At 41.1% G+C, this 19,070-nt stretch overlaps 1 protein-coding gene across 3 annotated transcripts in view; it reads left to right on the top strand.

Moving 5' to 3' along the window:
• The window catches only part of LOC105276834 (MDS1 and EVI1 complex locus protein), a 77,613-nt gene that overhangs the window by 46,425 nt on the left and 12,118 nt on the right, over nucleotides 1-19,070 (top strand). For all 3 annotated transcript variants that reach the window (XM_011334766.3, XM_011334764.3, XM_011334765.3), the window contains exons 2-5: nucleotides 1,142-1,513; nucleotides 1,832-2,028; nucleotides 16,763-16,894; nucleotides 18,439-18,565. In XM_011334766.3, coding sequence (XP_011333068.1) covers nucleotides 1,142-1,513; nucleotides 1,832-2,028; nucleotides 16,763-16,894; nucleotides 18,439-18,565 — 828 coding nt within the window. The remainder of the gene's footprint in view (nucleotides 1-1,141; nucleotides 1,514-1,831; nucleotides 2,029-16,762; nucleotides 16,895-18,438; nucleotides 18,566-19,070) is intronic.

The following is a 19,070-nucleotide window of genomic DNA, read 5'->3' as shown; positions in this document are numbered from 1 at the left end:
AGGAATAAAAGTACAATCAAACACATCCAAAATGCATATATGTACATTATTCTTAATTAGTCTTATTGTTTTTAATATGTGTGCTATAATATTGTATTTAACGTAGTTTTCGCGACGCTTGTCTATTAACGCCTGTCCAGAGCAACAAATTTACGATAATGATCGCAAGTTTCATATACATATATAACATGAGACGAATATTTTGCATCGGATGACGTCACGATGCATCAAAACCAGCCGACAAGAGGACAATAAAATCCTTATCACGGCAAACATCCTCGACTTGGGTGTCACTGCGTGCACGCAGCAGCTGCGTCGAAGAAATATACTACAGATAGTGTTCTCCAATTGGTACTTGTCCTTCTATGCTGAGAATTTTGCGTTAAATTTATTTTGCCCTAGACTATATACCTACATGTACGATTTTTAAACATATTAAACAGTTCTTGCAATACATGATATAGATAGAAAAAAGAAAAAAATGAAAAAAGGAAAAGAAAGTGCAAGTAACGCGTAGCGTATATGAAACCAAAGTAATTTATAAGGAAGGATAGGACGAAAGGAGCTGCATAAATAAAGTCATTTTACCTCTCGTGCGCAATCATTCACAATTTTCCGACCTTCATCGAGACGTGCAGTTTACACCGAATTGCGATCTTACGCAACAAAACGTTCGTACTTGCGTTTAATATCAGAACCGCGATTTTATTGCGAAAATAGCCCGAGCTTCTTATTTCTCAGAAATCACCAATCAATATGTCACAATCAGTCACGTTCCGAAAAGACGTCTCTGATTATTGTGCTGTGTGGAAATTCTTCTCAGCAACCTGGATTTCCGCGGATACTAATAATGTTACCAAGATCGCAATATCGAGACTCGATATAATCGTTCAACCACACAATATCTGTAAAAAAATGTCTTCATAAAGTTAAATCAATTCGCTATAATAATTAAATCAATACACTGTACTGCTGATCGCTAATTTGATTAATATTTCTTTTTAACTAAAAAAGATTATTCAATTAAGATTGTCGCAGTTGTGAAGATATGATCACAAATGAAAGATGAATCTAGAAAATATTTATTCAAATCTCATCAATTACAATTTCTTTGAGAATCTCGACATTTTGTATTTTTCAGGAAGCAGTGACGAAGGCGAGTCGACATCAGGGGTGACAGGCGGGGGTGGCAGCGGCGAGAACGCGGAAATGGAGGAAAACGGATCGACTCGCACGAGCAGCAACAGCAGCAGCAACCTACCTGTTTACAGGGATCTGAAACCACTGCAGGCCGGAGGCGCACATGAAATCCCGCAGGATTATAATCCGCAATCGAGGACCGCGTATCAGCAACACGGATACTCGCCAGGGATGGATCGACAGCGGAACTACGAGAAGGAGCATCAACCGTCGCCGTCTTCCAGGGAGGAAGACAGAAAGTTGTCCTGGGACTACAGCGAGAAGACCACGCGGAAGGAATACTCAAGGTCACGGGATTACGGCAACGAATACCGTGAGTTCTGTACTTCTGCTGAGAAAATACTGAAACGTGTCAAAACGTGTTAAAACGCTTGCGATATTTATTTTATAATACTACGAGTTACAAATTATGGAAAGTATTAAAAATTTCTCAAACTCATGTTCAAATTATCACTCGACTTAATTTCTAAAGTGGATCTGTGATCTCTGCAATCAATAGAGAGATGATGTTTTTAAATAAAAATAAAAAGAAATTACGAAAAATGAGGAAAATTCTCACCGAGAAATATAATGTTTGATATTCTAATTAGATATTAGTTTGATATTCTAATAAAATATTTTGTTTATGTAGAGGATACGATAAAGCAGGAGCCTAAGGATCAATCGAGTCGCGAATGGGTGTCACCTGTGCCGGAGGTCGAGGTCGGCGGTTCGGCAGCCGGAGGTCCGTACGTTCGCGCACGCAAAGACATCCCTCGTGGCGCGAGATTCGGCCCGTTTCTCGGCAAATGGGCGAGCGAACCTTTCAACCCCCGTTACGCGTGGGAGGTGAGTCGTACATTTCTCTCGCGATATATATATGAGTGTGTATGGGTGTGTGTACGTGTTTATCGTTTCCTCCAGCTTTCGAATTCTCGAACGGAGGCAGCCGAAGCGCTCGTAAAGCGTATAGGTCGGTGCTCGATCAGTTCAAACCGACCTTTTAAAGCGAAAGATGTTTGCAGCGCTCTCAATGTTGCGAAATAGTCTTCCAGTGCTCTCGCCCTGTGACTTTTGTCGGTGCCAATCAACGCGACGAACATTCTTTTCGATTCCTTCTGGCAATGAAAATTTACAAATACTCGTGCAGCATTGCACAAGGGACTAATATAAGAGTGAGAACACTTCAATATACTAAAGAAATCTAACTAGGTTTTAATTTTCTAAGAAGTGAAAAAAGGAATATATTTTTTTTCAACGTTTTAGTAAGAATTAGGTAAGAATCTTTCCACTAAATTGACTAAATTATTGATAACGATTAAAAAACATTTCTTTCTAAAATATTTTCATATAAAATATATCTTTTTAAGAGTATTTTTGGATTATTTTAACTAAGAAAGGAAGAGTTTTCTTTACTCATCAGTTCTCCTGATTCCCTCAAATAATCGTGATCTCTCCCCTTATATACCACACGTCAATAGCAAAGCGTTTATTCGAGGCTCACGAAGATTCACACACGAGTCTTATCCGATATCATCTGATCGATTCCAGATCGTCGTGGAACCGTTTGAAAGATGATCGATCTGTTTATGGTTCGAATTCGGTGCAGGAATGTTCCGTTTCGCGTCCGAGTCGATGTCAGTGGGTTTTCTATCCTCTACTGCCATAATCCTGGGTATTATCCGGCAGATGCCGGCAAAAGTGAAGGAGAGAAAGAGAAGTGCAGATAGAGTTGTCTCTTTGCTCCGACAGCAGCCACCTGGTCGGCTCTTTCGCCAAAGGTGTCATCCACGTTGACAGATCTGTCAATTGGATCGTCTCGGACGACTTTCCCTTTCATTTCCTCCGAAATTTTCAGATTCCTACGGAATCTCTTGTAAGCGCATGCGTTGGACCGCGCCTTCCCAAGTCGACCGTAAAATCAGCGTTCGAAGTCAGAATCTGTGAGCCAGCCCGTGAAATTGTCAACGGATAACTCATGCTTTCCTTGTTCCATAATAATTCTGTTTGCGTCCTATTCGTTTCACATTGTTAGAATATCATTGCATTCATTTACATTGAACTTTTTAATGTATTGGGTTGGCAAATAAGTTGGTTCGGTTTTTTAAGGTGGAATAAAATACAATTTTTTTGATACACGAAATAAATTTTAATCAATTATATATTGACCATTTTTATTGATGACTTCTTGCCATCTTTCCACCAACTTCATTATGCCGTGTTCGTAAAACATCTGAGGCTTATCGGCGAAAAACTAATCCAGGTGTCTTTTGACGTTCTCTTCATCCTTGAAGATTTTTCCGTTCAAAGAGTTCTGTAACGACCGGAATAAATGATAATCGGAAAGGGCCAGGTCCGGTGAATACGCAGGATGAGGCAAAACATCCCAGCCAAGACTGAGTAATTTGTTCCGAGTTGTCAATGATGTGTGAGGTCTGGCATTATTGTGGTGGAAGACAACACCTTTTCGATTTATCAATTCTGGACGTTTTTTGCGGAGTGCTTGGTCCAATTTTATTAACTGCGAGCAGTATGTGGTTGAATCAATCGTTTTGCTTGACGGTAACAGCTCGTAGTAAATGACACCTTTGAAATCCCACCATACGGAGAGCATGATCTTCTTCGGATGCAATCCTGCCTTCGAGGTTGTTTGTGGTGGCTCGCTGCTGTGTCCCCATGATCTTTTCCGCGTTACATTCTCATAGACGACCCATTTTTCATCTCCTGTCACTAACCGCTTCAAAAATGGATCGTTTTCTTGACGTTTCCGCAGCAAATCGCAGATGGATATGCGAGTGGCCAAGTTGGCCTCGGTTAATTCATGCGGCACCCACACATTGAGCCGAGAAACGTATTCCAGTTGGCGCAAATTGTTTTCTACGCTTGTATGAGATATATTAAGTGCTGTAGCAATCTCTCGCACCGATTGGGATGGATTTTTATCGATGATAGCTTTGACATTACTTGAATCAATCTCGATCGGGCGACCGGAGCGAGGCGCATCATTGACGTCAAAATCTCCAGAACGGAATTTGGCGAACCACTTTTGACATACGCGTTCTGTTAAGGCATCATCTCCATAAACACGGCATATCTTTTTATGAGCCTTTGCAGCTCGTTTGCTCTTCTTGAAATAATAGAGCAAAATATGACGATAATGCACGTTATTTACTTTCATTTTTACAGCTACGCAGCACACACAATATTGATGTTAGTCAAACCAAAATTTACAGAAAGGTTATGTAAAACATGTACTTTCAAATGCACTCTGAAGTTGCGCGATAGTATCGAGAAAAACAAGAGTGAATTGGAAAGAAGTTGCACCGAAGCAAAAACCGAACGAACTTATTTGCCAACCTAATAGTAATGTTTTTTTACGCTCTTTCCTTGAAAAATTACTGACACGCATCGAGAAAGGTTTTTAAACCTAGCTAGTGGATTTGTAAATTTGAAAACTGATCGGGTACTGGCCCAGAGGGTGTGATAGATATGATAGCAGCAGCGTTAGCGCATGTCGCACTGACAAAATGTAAATGGCGCCATCCATCTAACTGCCGACAAAAAGGCAGCCGGGGCCAACTGTCGGACCGGCGATTACGGGATCGATTAAAGCCAAACTACCCCTTCGTTTCGTCGGGCCGATCTATCAACCCCACGCGCGTAAACGTGCGAGCGTGCAGAGGGAAAACATCGCGAGAGACAGTCGGCCGCGATTTCTCACGTCGATCTGTGTTTATTCTGAATGCCGCGTTGACAAACTGAGCCGCAAACCGAAAGTCACTTTTCGAAACTATTCATATCTTTCATCGAATCCCGGAAGGAAACACTAAAATGATCCACATTGCAATCAATATTTTATTTTCTGATAAAATATATCGCAAAAATTATAAAGATGTGTTTTATTATACAAAATATAAATACTTTCCTTAAAGTCTTAAATGTACGAATATAATAAAATCAAAATAGGACGGCTTATGTGGTCGAATTTCCATGATAATATCAGTAACGAATCCTTGAGGCAGTTAGCAGCCCTCACGGATCTTTTTTAGGAGCCGAAGAGCAAAAAAGTTCCCTGTCGATCAATTCGTACGTTATCCCCCGATCCTAATCCTTTTCTCACATCCTCCGGGAAACGCACCGAAGTTTCCGAGACGCGAAATCAACAGGGGAGAACGAGAACCTCGAAACCGAGATTTGCCCCAAATTTCCCCGGTGTTTACCCACTCCGAAATTTCCCGCGGCGGATCAGAAAGTTTTTATAGGATTGTAGAATTTAGAGTAATCGTCCCAATATAATAAAATCAAAATAGGACAGCTTATGTGGTCGAATTCGGCCCAAACCGATCCTCTGGTTAATTTAGAAGTATTAATGTTTTTAGCAACAAACAAAATCTCATTTTCATCGATAGCTACATTAATAATGCTGCTCTAAAGTATTAAAGTCTGAAATTTTTAATTTCTTTAACACGTAAATTCCGCACATACATTTTTACATAGCTCATTATTTTCATAAAATACGCAAAGGCAACACTTCAGTCTCGAACTGCAACAAATATTTTATGCGTTCTACTTTCCCTTTTTGTGTAACATCAGAATTCGCGCGAGAGAACGTACCAGTCGCTTTCACGAGGGGTTGAATTATTGTCGGGATCGAAATCCGGGAACTGATTGGATGCCGATGGAGTTTAGGTATCACCATTACATCACCTGCCGCGAAATTTCTACCTCGTTTTCCGTATCTTTCGGAAAGGGTGAGACAAAATACGAGAGGAACAACCGTGATAGAGGCACGAGGGGGTAAGGTCGGGAAATTCTCTCCTCTCCTGATGTTTCCTGCTCGGTGACGCGTGATCCGCAGGACGACCGACCTGTGGCGTGCCTGCGTGGCGACTAAACCAATCTAAGGCTTAAGTTCACTCGGCCGAGGAACCCCTCGCGTGAAGGCCGGGCTCCAATTTGCCGAATAATTTCGAGAACCCAAGTTAAATGATCAACCAAGTTGCGTTTATTGCGTGGCGGCCGGTATCTTGGCAGATACGTTTGAAAAATGATTTTGCTTATTGCCTGCGTGCGTAAGAATTTATCTGCTTTTTCTCTTATGTAGCGCATATATGTGTGTACGAGGAGCAATATGTGAGCTGTACTAAACGATACATTCTGGTGAATATTATTTAAATGTACATCGAACGAATATTCTAATGAATATTGACATGAAGCAATTTTCAGATTTTATTTATCACATACTCAAATGTTTATATTTAACATACACATATTTTAATGCATGCATGTTATTTACAATGCGTTGAAACGCGAGTCATTATCGTGAAGGATTTTATAAATAACGTAACAGAATGTAAGTATCAGTAGTAGTAATAATACATGAACAAATATGATTAATGGTTGCATCTGGTTAATTTCAAAGTAATTTTTAATCAACATTAAATCATATATCTATGTATCTATAAATCATATATTTGTGAGCATTTATATATCGTTTTCCTAAAATCATTCACGAGATCCTCCTACTCTTCCGGTTATACGAGGTGCACATTCACCCTACTTAGCATTTTCCTTCTCGCTTTTCTTCGTCTACATATTGAAACCCGCGGCGCTTTTTCCACGTGGTTGCCGGCAACCCCTCTCGAGGTCTCTTGACTCGGATTGGAGACCGTCCGCCTTTCGGCGCGGCCACGTGGGAGAAAAGGAGGATCGGAGCACCGCTTGTTTTTTATGTTGAAGCAGCCGCACGCGCCTCGTCGCCCATACGGAACGCTTTTTCGCCAAATCGGTTGGAAAACTTCGCTATTAGCGACATATGGAACTGACAAATTATATTAATGGTGATCCTCGGCGAAACGTGCCATCGTCAAATGCACGAGTTCTATTCCGCATGGTCGATGCACGACGTATGACGTTGTGATATCGATACGGACAAGCGATTCGTTCTTTGTTTCGTTTCCAGTCTTCGGAATTCATCGATTCGCAGGAACGAAGATTCCGTTCGAGAATTGTAGGTGGGATGCCATTGTCGGGATTAGATTAAATAGTCCATCCTGAAGTAGGCATTTTAGACAATCCGCGCGTCCGCCGCTCGAAACCTACAATAGAGTACATCGGTACCTATTATCCGCGGACATTGTCCATGCGAACTGGTCCTTAGGGCGTTACTGGAGGTCAAGCCCCGGAAGTGATTCGACAATGAGGCACATTATGCTCTCCCGCCTCCCCTTCCTTCACCGTCTTCTGTCCTCCTCGACGGCCGGGCTCTTATTAACCACCTTGGTGCACATAAGTGCAACGTGATCATTTCCCTTCTGCATCCAGGACTCGCATTTAGGCATTTCAGATCGATACCCGAACGGTCAGCTGGACTCTCGCGCGTTCACCAGTTCTCAAGGCGTAGGGTTACGATCCGCCTTGCGAAAAATTTCCCGTATTTGAATTTGAAATAGGAGAAAGAAGCGTCGAACGGTGAAGTGAAGCGAGGATCCGTCGTGCGGGATTCGAGGCGGTCGAGGAATCGAAGAGAGAAAGGGAAATGCGGCAAGAAACAAGTGACAATCAGTGACGCGGGGATCTCCGGCATTGTCCGAGCTGTCACGCGTCTGACGAGGCAGAATATCAAAGGATCCCTGTCGCACGTCATGGTCATCTGGGCGAATGTACATGTATACACCGGTCAAGAAAGACGTAACAGCCATGTAATACATAGCTACGGCACCCTGAGAAATCACACATTTATTAGACGACGCATTAATTCCATTCCTTGGAACAGTATAATAGAATATGTGTGTTTTCTCAAATGGTTACTCAGGATAATCATCTACCTCAAATGTTTCATTAAAAGTTTACTAATTGCAAATCAGGGTGAGAGAAATTGATTACGAAAATCGTTTTTGTATTTGTGCGACAATGCATCCCAAAATATTTCACGCATCAAGTGAATACGCGTTAGGCAATATGTTTTCTTGCTTGCAAGCTACGATCCTGAGATTGACCCGTGAATGTCGCAAGAAAACTTGCACGAGAGCGACTATGCGTGAGACGGAGGTGTCCGAGTGACTCGTGTAACATGATGTAACATCGCCGAAAAAGTTTTTCTACAAAAGCTTGCATGCACCGAGTGGCACATACGTTATTTTTCGCAAGGGCGCGGATGCAAGGGCAACCAGGCTAACTAGCCCTTTTCTCGAGGATCGGGTTTTTGATTGACGGGTTTCGCCAGGTCCCGTTCGCGCGAGCACCTTCTCGCATTATGTTAATAAAGATATGATATACCTTTGTGCCACCCGTGCCGTTAAAGCGCATATTTTGACATTTAAATTTACTTGCCTTTAACTGCGAACAAATCTCCGGCGTTCGCCCTTTCGTTTGTTCATCGAGCGAGCGCTCCGTCGTAACTTGAAAAGAGACCAACGCGAAAATTATGAATGCCACGCTGTTGCACGACATCGATTTGTATTATATTAATTCCTGTTTTTTCTTATGTAACGTGTGCATTATGTTTAATCACATTTCTATATAATACTTTCTAAAACTAGAATATCCTGTGGATTTAAGGGCGTGGCAACGGTGTGGCAAAAGTTGATAATATTTCAAATTTCTTTATAAAGTTATGACATTCTAGATACAAGAAATGCAAAAGGAGAAGAGAGTGCAAGAAATTTTACGTATAATTGTATTTGGGTAATAATTGTATTTGGATAAAAATGTTTCTCAACATCATGGACGTTCATTGAAACGATTCTTTTCAATAAAATCGTTTACGTGCGCATCAAGAGGCCATATTAGACTCCACTAAAGCTTAACTATCTTCTCTCTCTGCCAACTCAACTGTAAGTCCAATTCCCTGCTTTGCACCCCATCGCACCCTCAAGCGTGCCGTTTCTCTGGGGTGGCAGCGGAGGGTGATAAATCTCGCCTGCTCGTTACCCCACTATCTGTCGATAATAGACATAACCGACACGTGTTGCCCCGTCGTCAGGCTGACCTGGGTATTCCATATGGTGGGACGAGTCATCAGGATCATCAGTGTCGAAAGACATGGTCCTTCTGATGTTTCTGATGTTTCTGCTCCGATCCACTCTTCCTAGATGACTGATTCTGCAGCTTTATTGTTTTAAAGCTTAAATTTAAGGTGTTAATATAATTATCCCGCAACTGATTAGTTTTATTTGTTATTATCCTGTTTTAATTATTTCATAATTAATTTGGCAGACAAAATGTTTACACACACCGAGAAATACAGACACGCTCGTTTCTCTCCGATTAAGGTTGTAATATGAAATTCTTTCGCACTTATGACAGCAAGCAGGGCAATTGGCTTTTCCACGCTTTCACAGCCACTATTCCAATTCTGTCGTCGCAGTTGGGGTGGGCTTGCGGGGTTGATGGCGCTACTCGATGCAGGATAAGGCCTCCGCATGTGTAGGAAGCCGTTCTTCGTCTCTCTAGGCGTGGACTTAATTGAACTTGTTCGCCAACTCATAACGAGAAGTCGGGAAAGTGCTCTCTCGGTTATAATTTACGTGAAACAATCGTCGCCTTTGATGTGCCGACGATGTCCCGGGAACCATTACCTTCCAGCTTGCTTGGGCGAGAGAGCTTTTGTGTAATTATGCGCATTCAAAGACAAACTTAAGAAATGTTAAGCAATCGTTGCTAATAGTCTTCTCGCGCGCGACATGACCTGTCTTTGTGCACTCGCACGAGCACAAAATCAAGCGAAAAGAAGGTGCTGATTCAAGTCGAGATAGAAGCGTGCGTTTCCAAACCGAAATATTTCGAGATTTCCATAAAGCGGCTTTACTTAATCTTAGATCAAAGATTGAACTAACTTTAGTTTCTAATTTTGGATAGTTTAATGAATTCTTGTTTTTCTTCGAATACACAATTATATAATTGTGTGATGCAACATGAAATTTTTGATGAAACTGAAAGATGAGTACGTTAAGTCAAGATTAATGTTGCTTAAATTGACATTCGATGAGACGTATTAAAATCATACTTAAAATTATAAATCATACAGATATCTATCAACGACATTTATGCAATATTTAAATGTTAAATAACATATATGTTTCGAATATATATTCCTCATTGATGAGTACAGCATCGAAGCTTCAGACGCGTCAATCAGACGGTAATTTCTCGCTGTGTGTGATTTCGATTGCACCCATGCAAACCTACCGCGTTTAAAATGTAAACCCAATTTAACTCATGAATCGGCCAATCAATGGTGGTAATTGTTTTGTCGCGAGAGGAAAAAAATACGTTCATTCGGCAGCGACACTTCGAAATGCAGGCTCGGCTGTTTGATCAGACCAATGACCATCGCGGGAACCGATGGAATTACGAAGTGCATCAACTGGCGGCACTGATTGAAATTTTTCCGCAGCGGAATAGTAATGCATCGAAATTATATACTACGTCGACTAACGGGCCGAGATTGAATTTAATTTTTCGTCACGTGACAAAACAGTGGCTTGTTCAACGGGTGGTCGCATGCTCGACGCACGACAATACACTTGCGAGTGTGCAAAAATCAGTTTCCAAACGTCGACTCCCGATGGGAATCCAATGGGAAAATGTACGCGGCCACGACCTCCTGTATCCTCCGCCTGTTTTCACACGTAGGTCCACTTAGTTCGAGATTGCCGGAGCGGAGGTTGACAGATTGTGTGCATGCGAGCACGCGGGCTTGCTACAATGACCGAACTAATCTGGTCCGGCACAGGGAGGTAGCCTAAGTTCAATATACACACAGGAATACACTGCAGCCCAGAGGCGTTTCGTGTGTGCTTTCCGCTATTGCCCTGCATAAATCACACCGCCCCTGGCTAGCCCTGAGCTTTGTGAATCGCGTCGACTTAATTGTCCCGTGTGCTACATGGAAAGGATGAAGGATCTCGGTCTACGAGATGTTCATTTAGCAATCTCGCATGGTAACTGTCCATTTTCCCTGTCCTTTTAGACTCTTTATCGGTATTATTTATTTTCCTTTCTCATGAAATTCTGGATCTTTTATTATATAAACATATTGTGAAGAATATTTAGACTCAGCAATTGATAATATCAGCCGTTAGGATAAGATATGAGAGAGATATGTGAGATAATGAAATTCATTTATTGGGAAGAAAGATTATCATCATTCTTTGTTATACTGAGAGCTACAGCAGGCGAAAACTTGTTTTGAAGGTTCAGGCTGCGGATTGGCGAATTTTGCCAAATTTTCTGGCGGGTCAGCCTCTCTAATGATCGATCATATAAGGGGCTGGCAGTGACGCGACTCGGATATAATTTATACCGCTAGATACGTCGAGGGTAGCTTCCCTTAGAAGTTGTGCTGCAGAGAAGGCCAGCGTGTGTATCGGGGGTGGCATCTGCTGCGCGTTAGACACGGGTCGGAGGGCACCGTTTGCTCTGTCATTACTTGCGTTACTTTCCCGCCGCGAGTCAAGTGGGTCAAGTATGAGTACAGAATAATATATGCAATCAACGAGAAATAGTTCGTAGTCGATAGTCGAATTAGAAGTCGCAATTGCGTTTTCATTAAGATTGCACGCACTCATCTCAGCACCATCAAATTAACTGATATGCATTTTGCATGCATTTATAACATTTTTATTTACATAATGTTCCGTCGACATTCTTAAAATTTTTGAGATGTATTAAATACGAAATTTAATACATCTCGATTAAAATTACGCATCCCTCTTTTTTGCGTATTACAAGCAAAAAATCCAAGTCCGTCAAATGCAAGCCAGCTGTTGTACAGACATAAGTAATTGTTAACCCAATCGTGGAATGTTGTCGCAGTCTTCCGAACGAAAATCCATTCGACATCGTTCGTACGACGATCATGAAGTAACGAAATTATTCGTGCAAACGTGTTCCTCCGAATCATATAATTTCAAATCGCGAGACACACGCAGAGGCGTATAGGCGCAGGTGCGTGGTAAACTCTAATCAAGCGAGAACGAATCATTAAACCAATTAACACGTCATCCGTGTGATCTCGCCAGGGAACTCGCAGTAATCGTCGAGAGGTTCGCGCGTCGCAGTAATTTTCACGGATTCGGATTTCGGACTTGGAGAGCACGAGAGGCTCGCGCGAGTGCGAGGGGGATGCAGACGATTCCTCGGGATTAATCAAGCGTTAATTAAGACGAGCGGCTGCCTCTCGGGCGTCTCTTCTCTCTCGCTCCTCGCGATGTCGGCAGGAAATTAAGCAAAGATGTCGCCGCGCCTAATGTCTCGGTCGGTCGTAAGGATCGCGCTGGCTGGCGCTACGTGACGTCTGAACTCGTAAACAGCTCCGTTATTTAGGGGATGATAATTGACCGTTTCGCTCACCCCCGTCGCTCCCACTCGACGAATTTCCCGAAACAGTGGAAAGCGCGTTTGACGACTCTGGGAAATACACCGGTGCGCTCCGGCGCAGTTGACGTTTACGAGAGGCGATCTCCCTTTCTTTTCGTGCTTTCTCTCTTACTCTCTTGTGCTCCCTCGCTTCTTTTCTGTCACAGAAAAGGGATGAAAATGAAATTCGATGCGCCATTGTGTTGCGTCACACGAGCATAATCTCACTTACTCGCTGTTACCTCCCTTGATGGATACCGTGCACTCGTGTTTATTGTCCAGCGAGGTATTAACAGTGATCAATTATTTTGTTCGATTATCATGGCGTTTTTAATAAATGGCCTTAAAAATAACATGATATCAGCATGCGAAGCAGTTAATTTATTCAGATTTGTTACGTGGGTATATACATCGATAGGTATAACAAATATTAAGTAATGTCGCACCTGAAATGATTATTTCCTAAAGCTTATAATCTGCGACAATCAGATCTTCTCCCTCTAATTTTTTCAATAAAATTTGCCCAGAAAATGGCGTCGACACGGGTCCTGCGAGTCGGTCAAGTTGCGGGATGGATTTTCTCCGCGAGAGAGGGAGGACACGCTGTGTCGACTAAAAGCATTTTTGCGTCGGCCATCATGGGGCTATCATCCACCATCGATTCGTTTTATTCATAACTTTCGCCAGCCGTTACTACAATCTTCCGAGGACACTTTCTATTTTATCTGTAGGAGAACTTTTAAAATGCTTTTTACGATCTTTTATCATTTCTCTCTCTCACTCTCTCCTTCTCTCAACGTAGATTTATATTAACTTGTATTTCAATGTAACAAAGAATATTACTGTATTATTTTCTTCCAAATTTGCTTGTATTATTATTAAATAAAAGGAAATTTTGAAATATGCGATATTATTCGGATATTAGTTAATAATATTGAACAATAAATAACGCAATAATATTTTACCAAGATATACATACTACATTTGAAGAACTAAAATAACAAAACTATATGAATAACTTCACACACATGGACAGTTTACTTTGGAAATTTTGCTCATACGTGAGGAACACAGATACATAAATTTCCATTGCATCACCACAACAGATCGCGATTGATAGCACATTATACAGTTCCTTGCGTCGCTAAAAGTTCTCTAACAACAATGCAGTGCATCGCCGATTATGTGGGACCATTCAGAACGAGGCACGAAGATCTGTCGCGTTGTCTGGCAGTTCCTTCTTTCTCGCAGGGTATTTTCGGTAAAATCTAAACGGCCTAAGCGACGTAGGAAAACCTTTCGTAGGCTTCGTTTTGTTGGAGGTGTGAGGTTACAAAGGGAAAGAGGCGATCGCGCGTTTTGTGCAGCGGGACAGTGACGCGAGCCCCATGCCGAGCTATGAAGATCCTCCGAACCGCGTGTCCTGCAGATCATCCACTGGACAGGATAGTATCGTACTGTGCCGTTACTTATCCGATTCTTCGTCCTTTCATGCGTCTGACCAACGCATGAAAAACCTCTCGGCGAGATGTGGCTTGCTTGGTATATTCCGCTTGTTTCGAAAAAGAAACAGATTTATCGAACTTTTGAATTTTTATCCCGAAAAAAAGAAAGATTGTAGGCTGATTAACATTTTTTAAGACTTGTACCTATAAAATAACTAACATACAAACATTTGATATTAATTCTTCTTTTCACTATCATTCTGATTGGTCTGTTATTATGTGATGATATGCTTATCAATAACTGTTCGCTTAAATTTTAAGAAAATAATATATTTTTTTATTTCGTGGGAAATGTCAGATTTCTAAAATTACAAAAGTTTTTTTATTGATCTGGGATGGCCTATTAAGACGTTCCGCGCTTGCGACGATACATTTCCGCAGTATTATAATTTTCCGTTTGCATAGAATGGCGCGGCACGATCACGGGAGATATTCACGGCCAGACAAATCTGTCCTACGAATTGTTAGCACATGTCCGTGTATGCCGACAAAGCGGACGAAACTTCCCGCTGGGTCGTTAAAGCCAGTGACGAATCTCTCTTTCTGTATCTCAATTTTCTTGACAAATGTCGAAAACGCGTTCAAAAACTTTCCATCTTTCCCAGGAGTGCACGTCTCGTAAACAGTTGATACAATTATCTAACAACATTAAACAATGTTTATTAGAATTTAATATAACGTCTCTCTCATCGTTAAAATTATTATTGTTGCTAATCGAAAAGTATGTAAACTCCTTAATATATAAATTGCAATAAATATAAATTTCAATAAATCTAGATTAAAATATATCTAATTTATGATTGCCGGATCACTTTTAATTTATTATTAAAAATTTTGAAATATCGAAATGTGTGGATTGGATGAAATAAAAATAGCATGATGTGTTTCCTATGATACTTCAATTTTTATAGATCGTGACAGCTCAGTTTTCTCCCTTTGTTGAATAGTTTTTCATCGATGTTTGCTTTTTCTCATGATCTGTCATTCTCCGCAAACAACCCGCTCCTGCGCCAATGAGCAAGTTAGCGCATCACTGTCATAGGTGAGATCCCAGGACAGATCGTAATCTGTCGTGTAACATAGTGAGAAGTCCCATTGTGGTGCCCGATTCGTGCCCATCTCCCAAGAACGCACCTTAACGGTCCCCGGTAGCAAAGTAGCCATTATGATCATCGGCATCGATGCTGCCTTGATTCCTTTTCATCTTTCTTTGGCAAATTGTCCCGTTTTCTATTGGGTTATTCTAAATAATTACAAATTTTTTAACCGTGCTACCTGAACTATCGTCTCGGGACATCATATTGAAAGTGATACATTAATTTCCATTCGCGCAACCTTCTCAGATATTTGTTTATATATTCCGATATATATGAACTTCATCAAATCATTTTTATAAATTTTTAACAGACGCTTATTTTGGAATATTATTATTGCATTAGAAAAATCAGTTTTAGATTTATAAATCTAAACTTGGGCTACACAGTCTTATCTCACAAGTAACAAGATTGCTGAAGACTGCGACGCGATAAAATAATAATAATGGTAGAAATGTATTCCGTATGCAGGACGGTGTTTCTCTACAAAAAATCAAGATAAAAGCTAAATAAAAGGCTTACACAAAAGAGTAGGCAGATGAAGGCTCGAAATATGAATCGAGAAAGTGCGGAAGGTTCGTGAATGAAAGGGAAGACCCTGAAAAGTGTCGGAGCGGAGTAAATTTCTGGCGGCTCGCTCAATATTTTCAGGGAGCATGCAAGGATTATCCATGGGGCGTAGATCTTCATAAAGCTTTCAGCGGAGAGACGTCTTCCGCTATTTAGAGCATACTTCGACCGGGATTACTTACCTGTGGAATCAACGTTTATCCACCTGCGAGATTCATTGATTTTTATGGGCGTGCCTAGTTGCTCCCATAACCAGCAGGTGGTGTGAGCCTGCAGGTCAAATCCTGCGAAAGTATGAGCAGATACGACCTCGATAAGCTTCTCGAAGAACGCAAAGACAGCGCAGGGGCATCAGGACGATCTCGCTTTGATGAGAGGTCGATGATACCGTCGCAGGTTGTTCCTGAAAATGCGCCTCCGCGTTCTATTGAGAACCCATTTGCGGTGGAAGTGCAAAACGTGTTTAGCGTACGAGATGAGGGTGACGCGGAGAATATTCGTAGCTTCCCGTTGGCAAATGGGGTGTCCAGGAACGACGCCGGCGAGTCGGGGCGAGACGCTTGGCCGGTCAAGCGTCGCGGGGCATCGAGGCCGCGCGAGACAATTGAAAAAAATCACTTGTCTCGCCCTAAAAGTAGGGACACCTCGCAGGGATGCTGGAACGGGAAGTCAGAGCAGATGCAAGGGTGATGAGAGGGCGATGTCCGTGAGCGACAGTCCGTTAAACGCAATGTTTCGGCTCCCGAAACGTTGCGGTCTCGCCGCCGGAAATACACGGTGTCGTTTGGCGCACGTGCACCAATTGAATCGCACTCGAAAAGTAATTCTGTCGCACGATTTGGACATATCGCGCCAATCATGCACGATAGAATCGTACTGGAGTATAAACCAGATCGATTTTTTAAAACAAAAAACAGAATTTGTTCGTTATGTTCGTGACATGATTGCGACTATCTTTTAAGTTAGCAACCACATTTAAAATTGTTCATATTTCAAATTTTTCATTGCATCTTTTTATTGTATTTAGCGATATGCATCCCACTTTTATTCCAGGTTCGCGTAGCGGGCAGTGGAGTGAGAGGGTGGTTGGACGCGTCCCACGAGACAAATAACTGGCTGAAATACATTCGAAGTACTACTAGCCCGCACGCGGTAAACATGCGACATGTACTCATTGGTGGTCAGGTAATGAAAATTCAGTAGTCAAGTAATGCAATTAAAGCTTCAAGCTTAGCGATATTTTCTTGTTAATGTAGAAATGTTAATGTAGAAATGCGGTAAGATGTCAGAGCTTCTGCCTCGTTTTAAACCAGCTTTTTTTATTATGCTTGGTACAAATTCCCGGACTCACCCTCTGTTTAACAAGCATTTAAACGCAACTGACACCCGATCGACAGTTGCAGTTACTAGGAAACGCAATAATTACTCGGCGCCAGGCTAGAGCTGTCATTCGTTCTGCATATGTCATCGATTGTTAAAAACCTCATTAATATTTCTGAATACTTATATTGTTTTCCACCTGCCTAATCATCTATTGAAGTAACTTTTTATGTGTAGATGCATAAACATATGCATAAATCTTCCTATAAACTATTAACTTGACTTGATGAAAAATATTATGCTTGTGCAATAAAAAGTTTAACATTTTATTGATCATTCTCTAATAAAATAAAGAATACTTTTAATAGAATATTTTTTAAACATATATATTTATGAAAGAAATGTTTCATAAGAAAAGAATTTTGGTAATGTTTGCTTGTTTGAACAATTTAAGCAAATGTGAAACATATATGTTTTCCAATCAAGTAAAAAGAGAAGTGTTAAAGAATAAAATTTTATATCATCGTCATCGAAAGAACTGTACCTACACGTGATTGGCCGTCGAACAGACGTTATAAGCGGAAATGATGGAGGTCACGGTGTCAATTTAGGGTCGAACTCATACTCCTGTCCGTTTGGCTCTTTCTCCCTTTCTCTCTTTCTATCTTTCTCACTGTGAACCGTGGCACATGGTATATGCGCGATGTTATGGGCGCGTCGTAAGTTACATGTATACAGGGTGTTTAGTTATTAAGTCACCCCACGGGGTCGTTTCACTGACTTCCTATACGCCCTCTCGCAATCGCTGTGGGAATGGGGGGAGAGGCGCAACGTTCTATCAGTACCCTGCAGAATCGCTATCGTAATGACGCTCCGGGCCCCGTGACGACACTATAAAGATCGTTTCATGGCTTCCCGACGCTACCGGACTTCATTGAATCTCATGTAGATTATGTGCCGCATGAGAAGGGACGCTTTGTGAAACCAAACTGCTGATATATCAAATATAATGATAGATTTGTTAATTAGAAAAAAGCACTACGTCTGCTGCGCTTCTGCCCATGATACTTCTGTCTTTAACAATATAAAAGCATTGCGATAAATGTCAGTTTATAGCAGCAAGAATTTATAAAATATTGTAAAACTGTTGCACTTGTTATTTTGTAAAAGATTTGTCCATATCAATTATGTGTTTGGCAGACAACAATAATTTGATGAATAAAGGATTGTAAAGTTGGAAATAGTAACATGTTACTTTTATAACATATTAATTTTGTACACTTAATTTTTGAAGCATAATCTTTTGCGATTTAAAACAATTGTTTATAATTAACTGAGAATATTTCCAAGAATATTACTAAAAGGTTCGAGAATTGAATATTGATAAATGTCGGTCTTGATGGTCACAGATGGTGTACGAAGCTATCCGCGACATCGTAACGGGTGAAGAGCTTCTTCTGGGTCTTCGGGAGCCGTTGCAACTGCAGGACATGTTGGGTGAAAATACGACCGAGGACAGAAGTGATCGAGAGACTGGTGAGTGTCTTACTTCAGACAATAGCCTATCCTATCTATTTAGCTCTTTCTGCAAGCAGGGCATTGTCGAAGCATTCTTATTATCTACCCATTCACTACGCAGTTTAGTTGATAATACGTAATAAAAAATATTTTAACACTACAGATATTTTAACAATATCTACTAAAACATTAAAAAACATAATAAAATAAAGATAATATTTAACAATTGATAAGATTGACGCATCTATTTCGCACAGATTAATTAAAATAGTACGAAGAAAATTATAAATAAATAAATAATATAATAAATGTACAACATTATATTTCGGTATCATGGAATACAGTTGTGTTTAAATAAATGAAGAAAGAAAACAGAAAATACACAATGGTAACGTAATGAAATAGAATTCAGATGGCCAGAGCGAGATATCGGCGGCAGCGATCGTTTCGGCATGGCTTTACGACTTTCTGTGCCGATACACATCGCGCACGTTGGCGGCTCGTGCGCGTACAATTACGCGTA

The sequence above is a fragment of the Ooceraea biroi genome, chromosome 2, assembly GCF_003672135.1.
Source record: "Ooceraea biroi isolate clonal line C1 chromosome 2, Obir_v5.4, whole genome shotgun sequence".
NCBI classification, from domain to species: Eukaryota; Metazoa; Arthropoda; class Insecta; order Hymenoptera; family Formicidae; genus Ooceraea; species Ooceraea biroi.
The sequence above is the reverse complement of the archived record's forward strand: the minus strand, read 5'-3'. Positions and strand labels throughout refer to the sequence as shown.